This window comes from Apium graveolens, chromosome 6, assembly GCF_009905375.1.
Source record: "Apium graveolens cultivar Ventura chromosome 6, ASM990537v1, whole genome shotgun sequence".
NCBI classification, from domain to species: Eukaryota; Viridiplantae; Streptophyta; class Magnoliopsida; order Apiales; family Apiaceae; genus Apium; species Apium graveolens.
The window spans coordinates 80,744,340-80,768,434 of record NC_133652.1 but is presented as its reverse complement, the minus strand read 5'-3'; the positions used below and the strand labels follow the sequence as shown (position 1 = coordinate 80,768,434).

Below are 24,095 nucleotides of genomic sequence, written 5' to 3'. Positions count from 1 at the left end.
TACTAAAATAATGAAAATAAATAAAGTATTAAGAATATAAACATAGATTTTCCTTAAAAAAATATTTATTTCTAATTTTGTAATCAAGATCATTGTTTTATTAAAATAAATATTAATATTTACAATTAAAAATTTGATAAGTCAAAATAGGTTTGACCGCTTAATGACTATTTAATCCGCTTAATAATTGCTTAATCCATTTACAAGGCCGCTTAATCTTTAAAAATGGTTAATCACCCGATTAGTATAAAATAAAAATGTTTTATGATCCTATTTCACTTGAAGGGCGATTTAAGTGACCACTTAATGCGCTGTTAAGAGCAGTGGTCTAATTCCATACATTTATATTTCAATGAGTGTCTTGGCCACATCATGACGATTCAGTTAAAACTAAAATTCGGTTACACTGGTCAATGGTGAATTCAACAACATACGTAATATGCAAATCCAAAGTCTGATTTTGCAATTGGAATGAGTGAGATCCTTATCTGTTTAGGGAAACCATAAATTTATATGTAATATTTTAAGAATTTATTATTTGCCAAGCAGGCCTTGCTCCAATTTGCTACATTAGTTTTTTGAAGAAAAAAACTGAACCAAAAAAAGGGGATTGGTTTGGATAGGCAATGTCCAGTACTGAATAGTCAAGTCCCAACTACCTACTAATCCCAGCTCAAGTTGACAGATGAAGTCGCATTAACTGTGGTGCTATCACCACATTGCAATCACAGCTTTTAATTACATGATCAAAGCCCACATCTTCGCAGCTCTTCTCATAAATATCCCCTATATATTTCTTTCTGCAAACATATAGAAAGATAGATATCAGAGACTCAGAAGTAGAGAACACCACAATTTCAGATACTCAACATGAATAAGTGTACAGGGTATTATGGTGTTATAGTACTAGTGTTAGGTTTACTAATGTTGAATAGTGGAGCAGAGGGAGCTGATCCATTAGAGAAGGAGTGTGCTGATAACTTTCAGAAATTGACAGAGTGCCTGGGTTTTGCCACGGGGAAAGGATCCACCCCAACCGACGGATGTTGCAAGTCTGTGGCCGCAATCAAAGATTCTAAACCTGTCTGTCTCTGTTACATAATACAACAGATGCACACAGGTTCTAACCCTCAGTTGAAGAGCCTTGGAATTCAAGAATCTAGGTTGCTCCAGCTTCCTTCTGCTTGCAAGTTGGCTAATGCTAGCTCCAGCGACTGCCCAAGTACCCTACTTTTTCCTTGTGTCTTTTAGTTGTATATATTCTATATCATAGGCTACATGCCACAATTAAATTAGTTATATCTATGCATCTGCCTGCTCATTCAAAAGTTTTTGTGCGTCGATTATACGAAATGATTTATGTGTTATGCAAGCAGTGGTCCTAAATCCTAATGTACATGTGTAGCAGTACAGATGCTGTGATTCTCTGTTTTAATTCTTGTTAAGCTGATATAAATTTATGATGCCATGCATAGTCTTGCTCTGCCTTCATCTTATGTGTTTTAATTCGTATAGATTAATTCATATAATACACACTAACAAACATAGAGTAAATTTCATATCTAAATTACATATATGAAAGAAATTGAGTTTAGAAGAGTTTGATTGTTCTATAAGCCTGCTTTGAAGCCTCTTCCGATAACCAAATGTTGTATGTGTAAGTTGTAACACCCCAATCCGTGATGCCCGGCTCGAATCGGGGTGTTGCAAGCCCGGGCCGATTTAGGGTGTCACCGTATGATTTTTGCATAACTTGCTCAGTCCTCAAACCTCATACATCTACATTAAGCTGATGATACAATGAGTTGGGGATTTTATCTCATATTAACTGGAAACTTCTTGGAACGGAAACCTGATACCACAATCAAGTTGTGTAGTCTGAATATCCAATCCATTAATAATTATTAGGTCTTTCAGTCTGTTACCAGCTGGTTGTGCTGAATTCTACTAGTACTAACTAAGAAGTCTAAGATAGATGCATGTGGTCTTGAATAGAGTTTGGTGACGGCATTGAAAATAACAGGATGGTTGGGGGGATGGGGGTTGCATTAATGGTTATGGACATAAATACTACCAGTTATGTCTATAGTAAACATAAAAAAACATGGACCAGTCTGTAGAAACTTTTCCCGCGTATATATATATTGCAGTCACAGATATTTTACAAGTTACTACTTGGTGCATCTACATATTAATCTAGGGGAGTCACACATGCGTATAGTTGGGAAGGTGGGTCTCAGATATGGTTAATATATTAGATCTCTATAACAATACCAGTTTTAAAGTGTGGTGGAAGATTGTAATATTTGGTTAAAAAAATTACAAAAATATGTCATTTTCCTATGTATGTACATAATATTTAATGGATTAATACAAGGATGATAACATGCAGAGCTTCTGAAGTTACCTGCAAACTCTCCTGATGCTGCCATCTTCGCTGATCCAAGTCCATCAACAGCAACACCAGCTGCACCGAAAGGGACATCATCACCTGCTGTGGCAAAGCCTAGTGATAGTAAATCTGCTGGAAGCAAGCTCCAAACTGCAGTTCCACACCTTATCGCTGGAATCTTTGTGCCAATCTTCACTGCTGTCGTTTTCTTCTTTCAAGCATAATTACATCCTGATCATCTAATCAGCTGATCATTGAGTTTTTTATGTAGTTATCACGTTTGTTTGTTTTTCTTTCATTTATTTCCATGTATGCACTATGATGTATGATCTCTTAATTCCATTTGTATGACTTTAATTCAAGTTAGCATTGTTTTTAATCTGCTTTGATTCTACACACACATATAAAATACATATATACCCACATACATACATATATATTATATAGTGTGCAACTGAGATTCAGTTCATGTTACCAGCAAAGAAATAGGATTACATAAAAACAGAAGTGTAGCTCATGTTCCACGCAAAGAAATACAGAAAAACAGAAGTGTATTCATGTTCCATGCAAAGATATACAGAAAAACGGAAGTGTGTAACTAAGATTCAAGCGCCTACTGTCCTGCTAAAGACAAAACATGTATGTGTAGAAATTGGTGTGATACTCTATTAAATTTTTGGTGATACATGCTGGGTGATTGGGGATGAGCAGACAAGCCTACATATACAGTGTATCCTCAGTGGGGTTCAGACTTCAGACCTCATGCTCTGTACTGTAAGTAATTTACAACAGCCCACACGCAGATTGCCTGCTGGAAATTAGTTTGGACTGGGCTATACACATAAGAAGTTAAACATGATTTGTTCATTAAAAATATATGACCATTAATTTCACAAAACGAGCTTGTAACAGGAGGTTCAATCCAAAATTACTACACACAACCTTAGTAACCTAAATCTTATTTAGATGCCAATATTTTCAGCTGTTACAGTAGAATCTTATAAAACTACCCCTCTATATCAAGCTCAACAGCAACTACAGAGAGTATTTTCTCCGACCGTCACTCCGCATAGCATTATATACAGCTTGAACCTGGAAACACAGTCATGTTACAATCTATTTCAGTCCGGAACGATGAAAATTTCTGCATATCATAGTATCACATTTGTACATAAACATTCTAACAGTATTCTAACTGTGGCAGATACAATGCATGCATGTGAAATGTCGCGCAGAATAAAATGAAGAGCTCAAGGCACTAGTGTACACCATACTATATTAAAACTTGCAAAAAAGAAAAATTTAGTCACTGCATACTTATTGGCTGGGATCATCATAGGCTTCATAACATCGGCACACGCTTAGAAACACATGGCAGAAAAATGATAAAATTAATAAAAATATAGTTACACTTAGAGACCTGCTCACTGGAAGCAACCTGAACTGGTCCAATAGTTACAGAGACATATTTTCCTCCTGATGAAATTTTTTGCCTCACTAGGCCCTGTGTAAACAACCAACCTTGATTCAGATTCATAATTAGCATTAGTTTTTTTTAAAAAAAATGAATTCTGCTCAAAAATGAGGAATATCATGGTGGTCAATAACATGCAGTTACAATGTTGAACATACACTTTATTGAGAGTTTAAAACTTATAACATAACACTTTTACCTGGGTGAACAGGCTCTCTTGTAGAATCAAAGTCTTTTTAACAAGGGTCAGTTACAAAAACTCATATGTTGATGCACACATGCCTATTCTGAGTACCGACTACTGAGGCTTTCTAAAACTTCAACCTCTCGTAACTGGAGCATGGTATTCTTAATCTCAGTTAGAAGATTAGTTTTCCATAAACCATTATCTTACTAATAATCCCCTATTGTTTTAAATATTTTATTGTTGGTAAGTGGGAAAGGAGACGAGTCAGTTTTGCAAATCTAGCTATTGTGAGGTTTGGCCATGAGACCTTCAAGGAGAATCTCAAGTTTATAAGTACCAACTACTTAAGCTAGAAATTAGTGGTCAACCTAAACAAATTAAACAGCTTAAGACAGGATTTTCTATTCAAGTCTCACCCCAGGAACTTAAGAGAATCCCTTAGTTCCAGTTTTTATAGAAATATAAGCAAATACTTCTATCTAAGCGAGAGAAAATTTAGGGTAATGCTACTATGATTAATTCCTCAGCAAGTGACAATAAAAAGTTCTCTACTACATGATCCACGACTGACACGTGTATTATTCTATTTAACAAGAGCCAATAATTACCATTTTGATCATAATTTGATTTTGATTTTTGACTCGTACAAAAAGTCTCTATTTCTCACAAGTTATTGCATCTCTAATATATTGTGCTACTTGTTGTCCACTAATGTTCAACATTTGTTCTAAATTCTCACTTTCCTTTTACACCTATGCTACAGAAACACTATTGTCAGTCAAAACCATTTTAACAGAAATACGGTAATTAGTTCCTGTAATTCCCCCAATCCTTCTGGATAGGACTAGTTTTGATCTTGGGATTTGGGACAATGAAACTGATCAAGGAAGGTCCGAAGGTTATGTAGTGATGGCTGAAATTTGTGATATCCTTGTGGTTCCTTGAGAAAACAGCTACTTACCTTGCTAATGTTACTAGTCTCGCTTAATATTCAGTTGTACCTTTAAACTTAGTCATATACTTGCCTCGGATACTATAGCATCATTATACAAAATGTCTCTTAAGAGAGAAAATTGGTTATACATAAGCGGCTCTTTAGAGTATACATGTAAAACAAGCGAACTCCGGGGGAATAAAGATAAAGATAGAATAACTTATTGTGTATAAGAACAGATTACATGCTAAGTAACAAGAGGTGGTGTGTTATGCATCAAGCAACAAACAAGTTTGTCTCAACCTGATTCAGACAGATGTACGTATTTACCTCTGGAATTTGCTGTTGAAGAACTGATTCGAGAGCAACAACCATAGCTTGCACAAAATCATCGCCTCCTATTCCAGTTGCTGTGAATTCTCTTACCGTTGGATAAGAATTTACCTGGGGAGTGGAACATAAACTTTCAATGTAATCGCGCATTTCAGAATCCTATTCCTATCTTAAAATTTAAATCATTATAATCAAAAGCGTGCCTGCTGGAAAACCAAATATTGTCCTTGCCTTTAACTAGTCATTTTCATTACAATGATAACTCCTAGACATCGTACACGTTGATATAGATTCTCTACTTTGCTTGGTACAGTGCATTGACAAAAATACACTATGCCGAAAAATACAAAAAGGCGGGGAGGAGGGGGGGGGATTAGAGTATAGTGTGAAATGTGAAAACTAATAATATACCTTGCGATCAAGAGTGAACCAGTCATCGGATGTATCATCAGTGAGTGTGCCTCCAACAACCGCATTCGTAGTTTGTCCGACCCTCTCTTCTTTCTTTGACACTTCTGAAATAACATACTTATGACTTATGAGTAAAACTACTTATACATATAAAACTACACAGACATGTAATATAGTAAAATCATAATAATAACAAGTTACATATATAGTTAATGTCAAAGCCCAGACTGACAGACCAATTATCAATTTTATGATTTCTACTAGTACCCAACACAACACACAGTCACACACATTATAATTGTCGAAGGCCTTTACAATGTTGTTTAGAATTTTTTATATAAAAAAGAAACATAAATCATATGTAAATAATAGACAAGGGATATAAAAGAAGGACCTGAAATAGGATTAAGAAGAGGTGGTTGTTGAGGTGGGTGAGAGCAATAACGGCGGCGGAGATGGGTGGTTTGCGGGGGCGCAATGTAAGGATTAAGAAGGGTTGATGTAGTTCTAAATTCCCATCTAATAGGTATTATTATTGATGATATTATGAAGCTTCTCAATCCACAAGCTGCCATCCTTCTCCGGCTGCAACACAATTAAGAATTATCGGATTGTTTTTGGAGATTAATGCGGATTTAAATTTACTTGAGATATTAATTTTAAAATATTTTTCAATTTACGGGATTTTATGTTTTTGATATTTTTATGAAAAATTGTAAAGTATTTTGAATGGATATACGTACGAAAAGAGCAGTTATAGAAGGTATTCGAGAGGCGATATCGTGCATTTTATAAAAAAAAAATAAGGGAGATAAAACAATAATTTTTAAAAAAATGATTGGTTTGACGCTAGACATTTTTATGAGGAGAATATGAATATAATCTGGAATCGAATGGTTTGTACAATCAGAAACGTGGTTAAGGATACATTAGATGTCACTTCTAAAAAGGTTCAAACTCAAAAGGAATCTTCGTGTTTAGGTCCGGAGGTGCAGAGCGAGTTAAACCTAAAATAACATCATTTAAGGGAACTTATTTGTTGTCACGGTGAGAAACAAACTGATTTTAAAATTATTATATAAGCAAGACGTGTTACCAAAAGGACGGTGGCGGAGAGAAAGAAAAAAAATGCATATGAGACTATATATAATCACCTGATATAAAAGAGAATCAGAATGATATTTATAAATTAACGAAGACTCGAGAAAAAGAGGAGACAAAATTTAGATTTTGTTAAATTTATAAAGGATGCTAATGAACCTGTCTTACTAAGAATAATGATAGGAGTATTAAATATAGATGACATGATTATTTTAGAGAGTTGCATAAATGTTGTAGTAATAAGTTAAGAGAAGTTGGCGAATTTCACCTTGATTTTAATAAAAAGCCTTTAATAAGCAGAGCATTACAGAAGATTGGTAAAAGTAAAGTTACGGGAGCCTAATCAAATTCCTACTCACTCCGGCCAAAATTATCTGTCGGATTTGATTTTTGAAAGTCAAATTGACTTAACTCTAATCGTAAATAAAAACTTATTTTTTTATTATTTTAAAAGACTGAAAAATAAGTATTAAAGTATATTAACATAATTTTTAATGATATAATTTTTATAAATAATTTCGATAATATACTATATAAAATTTTCTTTTGACCGTAAAAAGTCAAACATGACAGATTAATTAGGACAAATGAAATATAAATGTATGATTGTGTTTAGGAGAAGAAGGGCAATGAGTAACAATGTTATTATGTATTGTACTTTGGAATATTAACATACCTCTAGAGGCTTAACATGATTAGAGGCTTAATATGATAGTGCCAATTTATAAAAATAATTGAGATGATCAGAGTTGTAGCAATTGTCGTGATATTAAACTTCTAAGTCATACCATGAAATCATGAGAGCGGGTGATTGAAAATAGGATACGAAATCAGGTTAAAATGTCAGAAAATTAATTTCATTTTATGTCGGATAAGTCAACCATAAAGACAATCCACCTCCTTAGACAATTGAGGGAGAAATATCGAGGACCTAGTAAGTACCTTCATATGATGTTTATTGATTTGGAGAAAGCCTATGACAATATACCGCGCAATATAATTTTGAAAAATTTGGGGTCTAAAAGTATATCATGGATGTATTTGAGGGCGATACAAGATATATATTTTCAAGTAACTACGTGGGTTAGGACCCTTCCGGTAACACTCAATATTTTTGAGTGGAAATAGAACTTCACCAATGACCCTCGTTAAGTTGTTTCAAGACTGAATATAGTGGAGTAACTTTTGCAATGAACTCAATAAGGAAGGGATAAATGTTAGAATTGGTGATCACTTACTACCATACAAGGATAATTTTAGTTATTTGGGTTCAATTATGTATACGAAAGGTGGGATATATACGAATTCCGCTCATCGTATCAGATCGGGATGGTTAAAGTGGAGGGCGGCTACAGAATTATTATGTGATAGAAAGATTGCTTTAAAATTAAAAAAAAAATTATAGGGTAGCGATTAGACCAGTCTTGTTATACTGGTCAGAGTACTGGGCATTAAAAAAGCTCTATAGTATAGATTAAAGATAGAGAGAAATGTGAATGTTAAGGTAAATTTGTGGACGTGCCATGTAGGATAGGCTGTCAAACAATTTTTTCTGAAATCAATTATGAGTTGTGTTTATTTCAGAAAAAATGAGAGAAGATCACAGTGCGCAGGGTGAAGAATTTAGTGATATCAAGACCAAGATGGAAACGGAGATCAAGGAGGACTTGGGCTGACCTTCTTATACCGGATTTAAGGGTCTTAAACCTTGAAGATGGGATGATCTCAGATAGGAGATTTTGGTGTCGTCGAATTAATTTTTGGGATTGTTGATTTTGTGGTTTGCGGTTGTGCGTAAAATGTAATATAGTATTTGTGCTTATGATTTTCTAGTTTTTATACTTTCAATATGATATTTTTATTTATTTTAATACGTATGATAATAATTTAGGTAGTTTCTTTCAAACCTCAACGCCAGTCTTTTATTTGCTCGTGTATGTGTTAACTTTTTACTTCTTTTTTTTCACATAAGCATTTTTATTGTATGGTAGTTATGTTGTGTTTTTTTTTAGTTTTCTGGACAAGTATATGGTAAATTCAAATCATCTAGTTTTGAGCGAGTTTTTCAAGAAAAAGATTGAGTTCAAAGTATAAAAAAGAATATAATATGATGAATAAAAGTGACTTATAATAGTTAGTATTAATATTGTGTATTGCATTTCATTTATAGAATTGTACCTTCATTATTACACACAAGTCAAGTCGGGATCTTTGTGGAAACGGCCTCTTCAATATTTTGATTAAGCGTAAATGTGTATACAACATATCCTTCCAAACAATACTCTATGCAGTATTTACTTTACCCGATAAATTTGGTTGGTTGATAATTTAAATTTACAGTAAGGTTCCTAAGATTTTATGACAATCTCCTTTTAGTCTACAAACTCTTAAACATAACGTTTTTGCACACTTTACTTGTTCAAGTAAAGTTTCCTAAGAGAGTCGAAAAGAAAAAAAAAATGCTAATATCATTTTTTTTGCAAAACAGCTGTAGATAATATTTGTGGTAAAGAAACGGTGAAGAATTAACATTAATTTACCAAAGTATTATGATTGACTATGGCGAACTAATATGTAGAGAACAACAGTTGATACACTTGAGCAATAGTAGTAGTGGTTATATTTAAGACTTGACTATGTCGAGTCTTAGTAACTTAGGCCGCTACACCTCTACTAAGCAGTCAAACCCCCACAATTTAAACGTGTAAATCAAAAGTGGCCTTCCATGATTCAGAAGCATATAGCAGCATTCTGTTTAAAATAATTATTATTCAACAACTTGTTGTTTTATTATTATTATTAATAATAATAATAATAATAATAGAGTCAGTCGTAACTAGAAACTAGAATGAGTCAGAAACTATTATCAATCGTAGATAGTGAACTCTTTCTCTGCCAAGCTATGTATGTATTCTTTTGTCAACTTTTTCTATATTTTAAAAATTCAAGTGTTCAAATCAGGCGTTATATTGGACTTTTGGGTCATACAAACACAAGATACTACTACTACTACTCTTTAACATATTTGAAAAGACTCCAAGATAAAAGAGCAAGTTTGTAGAACAATTTTGTGACTAATTCAGAGGCCAAGTGGATGAAATGAATGACCCGGTCCAGAAAATTACAAGTATACTAAAAAAACAAGTAGGAGGAAGAGGGAAACAGAACCCGAGGTTGATGGAAAATACTACTAGGTAGTAAATAATCTCTCCAAACTGCCCCTTCCTAATTCCTACCACATGCATTACATATACATTAACCCAACAATTTTTAACACGATACCAACATTTAGTGTTTGTGTTTGTGTTTGACTTTTTAGTACACGATACGAAAATAAAAGAATATGAAATTACACGATCGATATTTAATATCGATTTTGTGTTTTTTCTTCGAGTACACGACACGGTATACGACATAAATAAAGATTATAATTAAATATTAATATTTATAATGAATATATGTATATTTATAATAGAAATATGCGTATTTATCTTTAAAACAATTATTTAAATTTATAATAGATTTGTAAATGTGATTTAAATATATATTTTTAATATATTTCGTAATTTTTTTTTCTAAAAACTTATATTTTTATTTATTTATTTATATTTATAATAGAAATATGTGTATTTATCTTTAAAACAATTATTTAAATTTATAATAGGTTTGTAAATGTGATCTAAATATATATATTTTTAATATATTTTGTAAATTTTTTACCTAAAAACTTATATTTTTATATATTTATTTTAATTAATATTAATATTCAATTTTACATGAAAAACATGACCCGAGACAATACGAAACAAAAGTACACAAACATGAAAGTACACTAATCCTAAATATGTCGGTTTTGTCTTTGATCTTTTTTTTTGCCAAATTTAAAGCAGATTTCATTAATGACTTGAAATAGATTCAATCGGGACAAACCCCCAACTGATCATACAACCAGGTTGAAAAACAAATAGAGCTAAATAATTAGCCATTTTATTTCCGGATTGCTTAACAAACTGAATACAAATATTCTGAAAATTAAAAATGAAGGTAATGGTTTCCCGGACAATCCAGCACGCATCTCCCCCGCAAACAGTAGATTCACAATTGACCCTCACATTAATTCGATTGATATTGTAATGTTCAGAGGACTTAGTTGCAACAACAGAGTTTAGAGGTCTCATATTATGAACAAATATTTTTTGTGAGAGGTGAGCACATGTGATTTTCACCACCGTTCTAAACGCACCCCAGCTATCTACCAACCGGACACCAGCTATATACCTGCCGGAAGTGTTGTTGATGCGAGATATCCAGATCTCCCAATACACCATCCAATTCATTTTCAACACAACTAACACATCGCACAAAACGAGATACGCATAAAGCGAGACAATCAAACACACAAATAATAACTTAAACAGAACAATACGAAAAAACCCAAAATTCAAAAATCTCGGAATAACACCAAATTATAATAGGTTGTTAGACCAGAGATTTTGAATCCAAAAACTGAATTTTATTATAAAATTCAAGCTCTTACCTTAGTAGATCTGAAAACTAAAGTGAAAAACTGTAATGGATTTTTCGAATTTTGTAAAACAAATCTCGATTTTATTAAAGAAAAAGTGAATAAAAGAAGAAGATGAAGATGAATATGGAGATAGAGATGGGTAGAAAGGGGAAAAAAGAAGGTAGGGCGGTTAGAGTTAGGTAAAGAGAAATTTTTTATATGTATATTACCATGTGGTTTTGTCTTTGATCTTAAATACACGAAATAGGAAAATACACCGCACTAAAATATACGACACGAATAATTTATCAGGTCTACGTGCAGACACGCATTTGCATAATATATAAGGCCAGCCACAGCAAAGTGCACTCAGCCAGGGAATTAAATAAATTGACACGCTGCTTGTGCGTGTACAAAACGATTAACACCCCCTCCCCCCCAAACAACATATCAACTTAAATCCTAAAAACATACACATAGCTGCTGCTAAAAAATCTTGATTCACAATAACCATATCTCCCCAGCCTTTCTTCCTTTGTTTCTATCGACGGTCTACCTATCAATATGGTTGCTCCTATGGTGCTGTCTCAGCTAGCCACCGGCCTCAGCGTATTGGCAGGAGCTGCTCTGGTAAAGTCCGTGGTGGAGCAGAGCAACCCCATGGCTGAGTTCCCCAGGTGCCCCAGTTGCAACGGCAGTGGCCGTGTCAGTTGCTTCTGTTGTCGTTGGTCTGACGGTGACAGGGGTTGTCGGAGCTGTGTTGGTACGGGCCGGATGGCTTGTAGTAGCTGCGGTGGCTCTGGTACTGGCCGTCCTATTCCCGCTCAGCTCATTATACGTCCTCCTCGCAAATCTTAGTTACACCTCTTGCTATGCTATAGAAATACATCACTCGTATATATAAGTAGGTTATAGTTTCTTTCTCCCCATCTCTAAGTTCTTTTACATGCTCAACTACATATTTGTTCATCCCAGATTATTCATTGTAATTACATTGATACTTGTACAATATTCAAATTGAATCTATAAACGTACGTGTTGCTTATCAATTGTTTTCATTTTGATTTTGGTATAACAGACTAATCGCCTTTCCTTGTTTAGGCCATAATACATTCGTGTGTTCCTTGGTTTATGAAGTTTATTATGTATCGATTCGATTAGTAGCAGAAACAAATTCAAGTCTGTTAAGAGAGTCTAAACCGAGTGAAGCTTTCCCCAATATATCACCATCCGCAAAACAGGATAATCACCCCTTACCTCTCCTAAGATATTCGACAGGAAGAAAGCAAGTTAGTTGGAGTATTACTTTGTTTGCTTTTGGTGATCACGTAACAAACACTGTCATGTTAATTTAGGACTGAATTCCTAACTAGTAATTTGGTTTTTGTTCATAGAATCAAACTGACTACACATTTCACATATTTGTATTCAACCGCGTATTGAACACAAACAAGTATCAATTGTTTGGACTTGGAAGTGTGGTATGGTTTTATACACTGGTGCACTACGTCTTCCTTGAAAATGAATTCTCTACAAATTAAACACAAGCTAAGCTACATAGGATGATATATTTCAAGATAAACACATATAGAGAATGAAAATTAATTGATTAATTCATGATATTCACAAACACTGAATGCAATATAGGATCACAGACTGCACATAACAAATTATAAACCAACCTTTAATATTTAAATCTTATTAAGGAAAAAATTGTCTCCTCAACTGAAGGTTCAATAAAATTTGAGACTTTCCGGAAAGCTTTGGGCATGATAAACATGAAGAGTTAAAGTCATTCTCTAACTGTTTAAACTTAAACAACATTCAGAAAATTTTAAATTTGACAAGGGGCAACACAAGGAAATGTAGAAATACAAAGAGAAGCCACACTACATGACACCATTCACCTTTCAAAAGGATCCCCCCCTATGTTTGCGGTAAAGGGACACATGGCTGCAGCTATTTTCTGTCGAAGGTTGAATCGTTCGGCAATCAGAGGCCGGACATCTTCAACTCCGACTAGGCTCTCCAAAAATGGAATTAGCTGGAGAAGTTCTTTGTCTGAGCGGTCATCAAACCAGCTCTCTATCGGGATTCCATTATCAACCTGGAAGCCAAATGCCTGAAAGCAAAATAAAAATGTCGATAAATTCACATCTTACACACTCTGTGGTGTGTGATCTATAATAATTAGAATTACACGCAGATTTTAGGAAGTTCACATTATAGAATAACATTATCACTTGTTATTTTCTTACTTAATGGGGTAGGGCCTTTGCTTCAACTATTGGCCTTTTGTTACCAACAATTAGAAGAATACAGGTAATAAGCTGTGCGCAATTCTGAAATATTGTCCTACGTTGACCAATTGTCTTAAACATGAAAATAACATTTGTAGATGAACCAGTAAAGGTGCACAATTTCTCCCAACAAAGTAATAGTTCAGCACACTCATTCCAAGGGGATACACAAACTAACCACAATAACGACATCTGGATTCTAGAGTGCAGTAAATTAAATGTGCAGGTAAAACTATAAAAGTACCTGGGGAGAGTTGTCAATCATTATAACACGTGATAAATCTCGGCCAAGAACAGACAGATCTTTGAGATAATTTCCCTCAACAAAAACACAAGATTCACGGAAAACCCGATGGCGAAATATTTTTCTTTTTGGATCAAGTACATTAAGTAGCTGGTCAGCATAAACACCTTGGCTGGCAGTAAATATTATAATCTCAAAAAGACCCGATACCCTCTCCAGAAAATCCTGCAGGTAGGGTCGGCATCTAACAAATACTGTATGTTCCATAAGATTAAACTTCACAGAGAATTTGAAATCTGCATCCTCACAAGGTTCAAGGGTAGAGTGAACCAAGGTCTCTGCAAAATAAAGGTATTACCTCCATTATACTCTATAGCATATATCACATCAGCATAATTTAATAATATACCATTCCTAGAGGAAGTTCTAATAGTCAGTAAAGCACTAGAATGTGACACCCAAAGAATTTATAACTGTACAATTACATCATTCACAAAAACAAACACCTCATTCACATAAACAAGAAGCATGCATTCACAATCAAAAGCACAAATACAGACACATACATATTACTTTTACTAAATAATTATAGATAAAACAGAAGGGAGCCGTGCCTGGTACTACACTTCTAGGACCATCTCCAGCCTAACTTTAAAGTTGTACTTTTACATCATTTTGGTGTAAAATTCATCTCCAACCCAATTCTAAAACTTGCACCATTTTGATGACGCACCAAAATTTACACCAAATTTGGTGCCCAAACTTTTTGAGTTTTTGTATATTCCAACATTACCCTTATACTCCTTTACCTATAACAAATTTGTTCCATTTGTATCCCACCAACTTTATTACTTTTGTACTTTACTTTTGTGTTTTAACAATAAAATAACATATAAAGTACAAGAATGGTGTAAAATTTAGTGTAAGTGGTTTGGAGTTGAATTTGAAAATAGCGCAATTTTTACACCATTTTGGAGTAGAAATCACATCAAAATAGTGTAGTGAGTTGGAGATGCTCTAAGAATGGCACTCTCTCAATCTCATATCTAGACGTCCTAGTTTCCTTTTCTCAACTTCCTAGCTAAAACCTCCTAGGACTACTTGTGTTGTACATATAGCCTTACAGGCCTTCAGTAGCTTTCAACATTAGGAAAATTCTCTTAGTTCTTAGTTGCTAAAATAACTTTAAGTAGTTAGCAAATATATAAGTTACTTAGTAGCAAGGAAATGTATATATACCTCTACTTATAAATCATGAGTTATATATTTTAAGTCACTAGATAAATTTACACAAACAGCAAGATTAGTTCAGTTGATTAGACATATGTTATAGGTTACTTTTAGCATACATGCCCATAGGACAAACGGGCCAGTAATACCAACTTTTGACTTGTAGACAATCTACATCCATCAAATATTTATTACACGGTTACATGTTGAAGCAGATGCAGATGTATTAGTATAATGCACAAAATGTGACACATGTATGATGTACTCATGTACCTGTTTAGTAAAGAAAAATACAGCAGATGGAGCAACCCCCACAAAGCTACAACTGACCACCACAACACATCAATATAATAGATATGAGAAATATTTGGACCATAGTAGATAGTAGGAAAGTTACAACTCCTATGTTCATCAACTCATAACCAATGCAGTATGACTGTATATGCAGATCTGTCAAGTGAGCTTACCATCCAAGTCTAGAACAAGAGTTGTTGAGGGACAACTCCGAGTCTGTTTAGGTAGCAGCACAGGACGAAAGGTTGGAACCACTGACGCCAACTCTGGCAAGTTTTTTATGAAGAAGTAGGGATCAAACTCATCAAACTCTTCATATTCATCCTCCTCCATCTGAACATCAGTTGATACACTATTTTGACTGTACTCATCTACACACTCCAACTTTGAGCTTTTCCCTGAAATATAGGTCATTGACACTTCAGAAGTCAACGCATTGCCTCCTAAATCTGCATACAAAATTGAATCATATAATTAGTACTGAAGGGTAAGGCTTGACGTTTTTTTATAATTGAGATGTATACATAACCGCATTAGCAGGGAATGCAAGAGCAAGACCCATTGATAGAACTTTATTCTCTTTCAAATTACTCTTACCTTGTATGACATGATCGCTGTTTAGCGAATCATGCTGCATAATCTCTTCTGCAGAGTCCACATCTTTCTGATCCTCAGACTTAAAGTATTTAAGAAAATCGACTGTAGAAGACATATATGTATGTAAGAATACAAGGATGCAGGCCTACATTGTAAAGATTTTAGCAGAAACGGACCCCAATACCCTGTCACAGACAACAATTTATACTTTACCTTCACTGGCAATGTCCCCTCCGCCAAGTTTAGAATTTTGAAAGGGAGGAGAAAATATGGTCCCCGTCAAGCAATGAGCACCTCCATCCTCGCAGACCTACAGTACACCAGATATAAAGATTCACAAGGCAATTTCTAACTTTAAGTGGAAAACTGGCGTCACGAAATATATGCATATACACATGTATTATGTATTATGTATACATATCAATTTTTAATGCATGTGTATGTTTCAGTATGTCATAAGATCTTATGTAATGTAATGATAATAATAAAAATTAGAGCACCTCCATGATTTATGTAATGATAATAATAAATGGATGAAAAAAATATATAAATAATAAGTAAATAAATATTTAAAATGTGCAAACAAATCTAACTGTTATATAAAAAAAATTGCAGAAACACAAATATTAAACAATCCAAAAAGGTAGCAAATACTTCAAGATTTGCAGAAGCATCATTAGTAACATGATCAGCATCTCTCCGCATACGCTCGACGTCGTCATCCACCAAGTTGCATCTAGAGTCCAAATTTTTTCTGCTAATAACATGTTCAACACTTTTCTTTGCTGAAAAATGAAATCAAGCATTGAAAACTTCAGTAGGATTCAAAAATTATCGACTACATTGCTAAGAATTTAATAAATGAATGTCAAATAGATTTCTAGACCACATATTTTAAGAATAAAAAAAACAGTAATAACCAAATCTTTTTATGACATGGAGAAGAAGCAGGTAAATGGGATTTTAAAAAATAATAAATTAGAGCCCATTACATCATCGATAAATATTACTCTCAAATAGACATTTTAGACAAGATACCCCACAATTTGATGTATAAACACAAGAAAACCCTGAAGTTTAATTCTTCTATGTGCATTTTTATTTTTTTGCTAACTTTTTGTGCGCATTTTTGCTGAGAGTAAACAGTTTCTATCAAAGGGGAGGCAAAAGAAGAATGAGGTATTGACAAGGGCCAGTTAGATCAGTCCCATCTGCCTGTGCTCCTAGTGCATGAATAGATGACACGAGCACCACACAAAAGTTTAGAATTTACATTTGGACTTTTGGCACATGAAGTTACATGAATAAATTTAGTGTTGTATATAGGTTTCAAGACGGGTATACGACACAACACGAAGGTACACGAAATATATAATTTATTTATCACAATAAATTTCTAAATATATCTATAGTTCATTTATAAACACATATTAATATTTATAAATAATTTTCACTTCAAACTTCTACTGTGATTTAACATTACATGTAAATACGTCGCAACATTTAAACATTTCAAAAAGATAATATTTTTTGTGTAATATTGTGTTTTTGTCATTTAGTATACTTTTGAGCATTTTCATGTACTTTCTTTTCTTGAAAATTAAAGCACATGAAAAAAGTTTGTGTACATTTGGGTAGTGAATCACACAAAATAATTCTGTGTAATGTTTGGGTGAGATATACACGTAAGTATATGTATTACAAAATAGCAGCATTTAACTGCGATACATTTCAAATATGAGTAGCATTCTAGTGTAATGCTTCAAACCAGAAAACTAATGCAGCCTCAAGAATATATTTTTAAATTAAATCACTTTTCTTTGTGAACAAAACAGAATCTTGTACACATAACACATTCCCTAGTGACTCTAGGAAAATTTTACTAAAAACTATTCACACTCAATAGTCATAGCATAAAACATAAATATAACGACATTGACTTACGAACTCGTTGCTTTCTTGCAGAAGATGTTATAAGTTCATTTGGTTTTCTTTCTTGAAGTTGAACATTTTCAGATGCCTTCTTTTGATGCCTTGAAACCTTCGGACTGGCAAGCTCTCGCGCTGAACTTCTAGTAGGGACCTTCTTTTTGGTTTGCATCTTGTAGAAGCTTGTCAAGCAAAGAAATGTTTAACACCTAACTTACGTTAATTACCTACTCTATCCGAGATGCAATTCTCTAGGGCAAACTTGACCTTCCTGAAATCATACAGTCAAAGTTTACATTTTCAATACTTCAGATAATGATTACACAACAATAAAATTCTTTATAAAGTGGAATGACACAAAAGGGCTTCAGCTAAAACAGTGCAATCAAATCACAACAGACAATAGAAACAGGAAGAGAAAATAATAATAGTTGTAAACATTATACCTACATATCAAATCTTATACATTAAAGTTTAAACACTTCCCTTGGAATGATTATGTGACCTTTAAATTAACTAGGGTGTTCTTATTATAAAAATTCTATTATAACCAGCAGGGCGAATAATTCAAAGAGGGTAGCTTTCAGCTTTCACTCAGAGAGATAACTATAATTATCTGCTTAAAAATTTTCCAAGGGACATTTTAAAACCTATGGAAGTAATTATAAAAGGTAAATATCAGCTCAAAAGCTTGTGGATAAACTTTTTTAAACTAAGTCTTACATATAACATATTCAAGAATCAGACCCACAGCTCATGCAATACTTTTCATTTTAATATGTAGCATAACATATTATAGTTAAAATCTATAAAGAACAAGAACAACGGCTTGTACCGTAACATAGATATTTTTCACTTTCTTGGCACAATTAGGTAATTAACTGCTAATCATCAGATATAAATGTGATGCATATATATATGCACTGTGCTTCTTATAATAAAGCACAACAACAGAGGCCCTTCACTAAATTATAAAATTCAGAACTACAAGTATATTAGAAGGACTGAGGGGTTTCTATACGCTTTGGGATCGAGTCAAACACAAAATGAGATATTCAGGTTAGCTGTCCAACCAGTTTGAAAGTGAAGATATTTAATCTAGCCCAAGTTCAGATAGATCCATACTAACAAAAGGAAATTTCAGCTTCTTGACAGCATTGGGGATCAGGAAGCAGGAGAGGGGGGGGGGGGTAAAAATAGCTACATGATCAGAATTCAGAACCTAGCTTTAACATGCTTAATTAAATTTTAACAGAGCCAGTACTTAACTGGTGAAGGGGAAATTATGCACATTAAACTAGTACCATTAACAGCATACTGACAGTCGAAACTTAAATATTGGAGCTTCATATTGCAACCTACCCAATAACCTGGCCCGAAAATTGGGTGTATAACATACCCAAACCCCTGTAACACCCTCGAATCTCAAATTTATCACGTATACACCCCTTTCTCAAGCAAATTATATGACACAAAATTAGAACTAGTAGTCATAGCAAGTACAGCAATCAGATAACCAGAACTGCTAATTGATTTTCAAGCAATAACTAAACTAACATGAAACAAGTCCGAATCCATTTCTCGACATGTCATACACACAAGTACAAAATAACAATAAACTATATAAAGGTGCTATTTTTAATTAGCAAAGGTAAAAATGGAATCATTTAACAGCACCCCTTTTGCAGCTCAAAGAAACAAAATTTAAAAAGGGCTAAAAGATACGACCCGCATAAACGAATTAAAAATCGAATTTAGCCAAATGAAACCCTAGAAAACAAGTAATATGCAAGGGAATAGTCTTGAATCTTGATTATACATCAAAACAAACGAGAGTGAAATACAAGTGAATTTAAAGTTAAGAACTTTATACCAGATATAAAATCAAAACCCCCAAATGATTCACCAGCATCTGAATTAGTAGCTCCAAACTTCAAGTCAATTCATTAACTATGTATATAAGATAGAAATTGGGGGTTTGAAATAGATACGAGAGAGAGAGAGAGAGAGAGATGGGGTTTGAAAGACTAGAAAAGGGGGAAATGAGAGAGGGAAAATTTGAGTGAAGTACTACTCGTAGCTAGTTTGTGTTGTGTTGTGCTGCTGCAACCCAAAAATAAATTAAAAGATGATGATATATTGTGGACCCGAGTCACATTTGATACATACTCGCCTTTTTATATTTTCTCCCTCCCTCTCGCTGCATAATTTGAAATTGAAATGATTGTGTACGCGTTTTCAAAACTAGGACGGACTGTACCAGGTGCGAGCCATTTTTTAAAAATTTTAAGAGAATTTTACAAAAATATTAAATTTTTTAATTTTTGTTACGATTTTACTATTTTTTGATTTTTTTTGTAAAAATACGGAATAAACAAAAATCAACCATATATGCAATTAGTTGAATAAAAATTTTTTGGTTGATTTGAGATTGCATGTAGTTGCAAAAACTCGTCAAAACTTGCATGGTTGCCAAAAAACCGTATTTTTGCAATTTTTTTTGAAAAATAGTATTTTTGCAAATTTATTAAAAAAATGACAGTATTTTTGCAAAAATATTTTTAGATTTGGTTATTTTTTTAAAAAACCCAATTTTTAATTAAGTTTATAAAAAAATTGAAAATTTTGATATTTGTTCAAAAAATTCGTATTTATATGTGAAATAAAACGAATATTATCCATATTCGAAATAAAATGGACATTATCCATATTCGAATCTGACAATTACGAATACATATACAGATAGAGACATATTCGTATCCGATAATATCTGAATCCGAATAAATATTATATATATATATATAATTTAAAATTTATTATATTAAATTTATAGTGTGTGTATGTGTGTGTATATATATATTAAATATTATATTTATACAAATTTTAAAAACATATGTAAAAAAATAATTTGAGTTAAATAATTTAAAAATAATAATTATATTGAAAAGATAAATAAAATTATTTTTTTGAAAAATTAAAATATGATTAAATCACTTTAACTCTTATTTTAATTTTTAAAAATGAATTTTTAGTTTTTACTAAATTTTTTCAATTTTTTTTCAATTTGTAACATAAAAATAAAAATCTGACTAAAAATCGGATTCAGATTCAAATATTTTTTTAAATATCTTTGGATTCGAATACGGATACAGATTTTCGGATTCAGATCCAGATACGGATATAGACAGATCCGTATCCGAATTATTCATTTGACAACCCTTTCTAATTTTTAATTTTTTACGAGAATCTTTAATTTCTTTATTCAAAAATTAAAATTGGACATTTGATCGAAATTTTTTATATCTTTTTATAAACCTTTAAATCATAAAATTATATATGAATCGTATATCCGGAACCAATACGATTTTTAAATAATTAATATGGTTTCTTATATGATATACAATTAAATAAGATATAAAAAAAAATCTTTATTATCGTATATAAAAAGGTAGAAAAATCTCACTAAGGATCTAATAAATAATTGATTTACATTCGAAAATTTGGACGGGACTAGCACGCTTCGGAAGTGACCGGAGTATCTTGTTGGGTCGTAATTGTAATCAAGAAAAAAAATTGCGGCTTAATTTTGGATATGGCAATAACTAAGAGTTTTTTGGCGTGGATATATTAAGAATTAAGGTGGAAGATGGTACTTACAGCATAGGTAAATCACCCTTAAAAAAAAATCACAGGTCAAGTATTGTCTCCGGTTACTTTTACGTATTTTATATATCATTGTATATCATTTTATACCTAGAATACACATATCTGTGCACACATAAGCCGAGAGTATTTTGAAAAATCAATCTCTTCATTCTTTAAAATGAGAATAAAGCTGCGTGCGTACGATATATATATCCCCGGACACTATCGTAGAGTACAATTCATTAATTGATTGATGATGTACCATATAATTCATTTCTGTATAAAGTTTCGGAAATCTACGATCCCGAATAAAAAAGACAACAAACTCTCAAAAAAACTCTAAATATGGGGAAATATCAATTAAGAGATAGAGTAACTATCAACAAAAGGGAAATTATTAAATAATGATAAAAATAATGATAAAATTGAACGATAAATAGTGAAAGGAAGTTTATTACGATCAAAATAATTGACCTATCAAAACAATACTTTTAAATATTATATTTAGGTGGTAACTTTATTTCTTAAAATGGCAATTAGAATCAAATATCATATTATTACACATAATTTTGTTATTACAAAAATAGAAAAATATATAGAATATTCAATACTTATATTACACTTCATTTTCAATTTTAGTTGAGTAAATACGTTGTATTCGATATGTTAACTTTAATTGATATTAAATATTATGATTTTAATATTAACAAATCAATTTTTTTCAAAAAAAAATATTATTAATATTTTTTAACTAGTAGTGTTATTTTCTCAGCAAGTCGAACTTCTCTTGGAAGTTCGGTGACTGTGGAGACATCATGTTTTGGGAAGAGTCTTGTTATGGTATTGAAAGTTTGTCTGCTAAATTTTCAAGACTTTACAATCTATATCATTGAAAATTTGCAAGTGTCAAAATATTCTCAAATTTGTGATATGAAAGATCTCATAATAGATGGACAAGAACATTAGTAAGAATTATATTTAATTGTCAATGAAATTGAGTTAAACTCTCGTAAGGATTTTTCAAGTTGGAACTTCAATAGTAGTAACTTTTCTTCAAGAATGTTACCAACTGATTGAAGGAATTGACAATTATAGGATTGGTAACTGGACGAAGATTTGGAAACTTAAGGTCCCTCGTAAAGTCTACATCTTTTTGTCAAAATTGGAAAAGGAAGTTCTTCCAACAAAATACTTTTTAAATCAAAGATTTAATCAGAATATAAATGTGTTACGCATAACTTGTAAGTCAATAGAGGTGAATATTTGGCACATCTTTTGGGGCTGTAGTATAACCATAAATTTTTAGACTGAAGTAGCTAATTGGTGGAGTTTTGACTCAAACCAAGATGCTCTACTTTACAACAACTTTTGGAATATCTAATTGGGAGTTAATCTTAAATATATATGGAATGTAGTTCTGAATGTAGGCCTTTGGACATTATGGCTTTGAAGAAATGAAGTATTATTCCAAGAACCTAGATGCTCATGTGCAAAGCTTGTCAACTTGCTAAAGATCAGATATTTCAAATTGTGTTATTTGTTAACAATCAATATTAGGGTAATTTGTAGAATTGGGCGGTGGATCCAAATTACTGAATTCAACATTTTTGGACATGAACAATTTCTAAACTGAAATAAGTACACAAGACATAAAATTTCAGGTGATTTATTTTTGGCTTGCCACCTGAGTTATATATTGAAGAAATAATTTGTGCAAATTACAAGAATTTCACAGCTTCTTTTTATAGTATTTCTCTCAGAGATAGTTTTCATAACTAAGCTCCATAGAAGACTATATAAACCTATTTCTTAGAGAATACAATGCTACTACTTGATTTATATATCACCAAGTTACAATTGCTTTCTAGATAACATATGGCTCGGTCTTCGAGGTCCAGCAAGATTGCTTCTTCATTCTCTTTCCCGTGAGACTTGATAAATGAGGATATATTGAATCTTGATATATTGTTTTAAATATCACTCCAATTTGTCATGCATAGAAATGAAATGTTTATTCCTTTTTAAAATCCAAGATCATATGCATGTTTTGTCTTAGTTCCCACTTTTTAAACAGGGATCTTCTATTAGCCCATGTGCTCTGTCAGATTTGATATATGTGTTATGTCAAGTTACTGTCAATTGCTCTTTTCTACTTTAGCCATTGATATTATAAACTCTTTAGCAGTTGATGGGCTGATCCCATTAGCCATTAAAAGACAGTTCTCCTTAGCCATTGATGACTCGCTTCACTTAATCAGAATTACGTGGTATCGATATTACAATTAGCCATCCTATTCTATTTATCCATTTAGTCAGTGATAACTATGAAATGAACAATTATAACAATAAATATATGTTAGGATCTACATGAAAAATGATGCAGAAACTTATCAGTAGATAAGCTACTCTACCAATGGCTATCAGACAATGATAATTTAGCCGTTGATAGCTACCCCTAATTAATGAATGATATGCTATATATTTTGTTCATTATAAAAAATACATGTGATTCTTAAT

At 32.6% G+C, this 24,095-nt stretch overlaps 4 protein-coding genes across 5 annotated transcripts; 2 read left to right on the top strand and 2 right to left on the bottom strand.

Annotated features, from left to right (window-relative positions):
* Window positions 1-661: 661 nt before the first annotated feature.
* Window positions 662-2,758, top strand: LOC141665431 (non-specific lipid transfer protein GPI-anchored 1). The gene is made up of 2 exons (XM_074471415.1): window positions 662-1,222; window positions 2,393-2,758. The coding sequence occupies exons 1-2, from the start codon at window positions 871-873 to the stop codon at window positions 2,614-2,616; spliced, it is 576 nt and encodes a 191-aa protein (XP_074327516.1). The 5' UTR covers window positions 662-870; the 3' UTR covers window positions 2,617-2,758.
* On the bottom strand, window positions 2,408-6,473 carry LOC141665432 (uncharacterized). The gene is made up of 5 exons (XM_074471416.1): window positions 6,126-6,473; window positions 5,732-5,835; window positions 5,318-5,431; window positions 3,813-3,896; window positions 2,408-3,484 (listed from the first exon to the last, which is right to left on the bottom strand). The coding sequence occupies exons 1-5, from the start codon at window positions 6,304-6,306 to the stop codon at window positions 3,428-3,430; spliced, it is 540 nt and encodes a 179-aa protein (XP_074327517.1). The 5' UTR covers window positions 6,307-6,473; the 3' UTR covers window positions 2,408-3,427.
* Window positions 6,474-11,715: 5,242 nt separating this feature from the next.
* Window positions 11,716-12,471, top strand: LOC141666988 (uncharacterized). Its single transcript, XM_074473258.1, has one exon. The coding sequence runs from the start codon at window positions 11,904-11,906 to the stop codon at window positions 12,195-12,197; it is 294 nt and encodes a 97-aa protein (XP_074329359.1). The 5' UTR covers window positions 11,716-11,903; the 3' UTR covers window positions 12,198-12,471.
* A 536-nt stretch (window positions 12,472-13,007) lies between these two features.
* Window positions 13,008-20,088, bottom strand: LOC141666987 (uncharacterized). 2 transcript variants are annotated; one of them, XM_074473256.1, is made up of 8 exons: window positions 19,807-20,080; window positions 17,949-18,204; window positions 16,659-16,789; window positions 16,218-16,314; window positions 16,005-16,106; window positions 15,581-15,856; window positions 13,884-14,221; window positions 13,008-13,461 (listed from the first exon to the last, which is right to left on the bottom strand). In XM_074473256.1, the coding sequence occupies exons 2-8, from the start codon at window positions 18,103-18,105 to the stop codon at window positions 13,243-13,245; spliced, it is 1,320 nt and encodes a 439-aa protein (XP_074329357.1). In that variant the 5' UTR covers window positions 18,106-18,204; window positions 19,807-20,080; the 3' UTR covers window positions 13,008-13,242. The 2 variants fall into 2 exon arrangements, with proteins under 2 accessions (XP_074329357.1, XP_074329358.1); XM_074473257.1 differs by lacking the exon at window positions 13,008-13,461 and adding an exon at window positions 15,387-15,438 and having other exon boundaries at window positions 14,055-14,221; window positions 19,807-20,088.
* Window positions 20,089-24,095: the final 4,007 nt, after the last annotated feature.

Excerpts from the sequence above, each read along its gene's own strand:
- LOC141665432 (XM_074471416.1), bottom strand. The coding sequence starts at position 6,306 with ATGGCAGCTTGTGGATTGAGAAGCTTCATAATATCATCAATAATAATA. Across the intron at positions 5,836-6,125 it reads TCTTCTTAATCCTATTTCAG|AAGTGTCAAAGAAAGAAGAG; the intron begins GTCCTTCTTTTA and ends ATGTTATTTCAG. Across the intron at positions 3,897-5,317 it reads TTCAACAGCAAATTCCAGAG|GGCCTAGTGAGGCAAAAAAT; the intron begins GTAAATACGTAC and ends TTGTTTACACAG.
- LOC141666987 (XM_074473256.1), bottom strand. The coding sequence starts at position 18,105 with ATGCAAACCAAAAAGAAGGTCCCTACTAGAAGTTCAGCGCGAGAGCTT. Across the intron at positions 16,107-16,217 it reads AGGGGACATTGCCAGTGAAG|TCGATTTTCTTAAATACTTT; the intron begins GTAAAGTATAAA and ends TGTCTTCTACAG. Across the intron at positions 15,857-16,004 it reads CAGCGATCATGTCATACAAG|ATTTAGGAGGCAATGCGTTG; the intron begins GTAAGAGTAATT and ends TTTTGTATGCAG.
- LOC141666988 (XM_074473258.1), top strand. The coding sequence starts at position 11,904 with ATGGTTGCTCCTATGGTGCTGTCTCAGCTAGCCACCGGCCTCAGCGTA.
- LOC141665431 (XM_074471415.1), top strand. The coding sequence starts at position 871 with ATGAATAAGTGTACAGGGTATTATGGTGTTATAGTACTAGTGTTAGGT. Across the intron at positions 1,223-2,392 it reads TAGCTCCAGCGACTGCCCAA|AGCTTCTGAAGTTACCTGCA; the intron begins GTACCCTACTTT and ends GATAACATGCAG.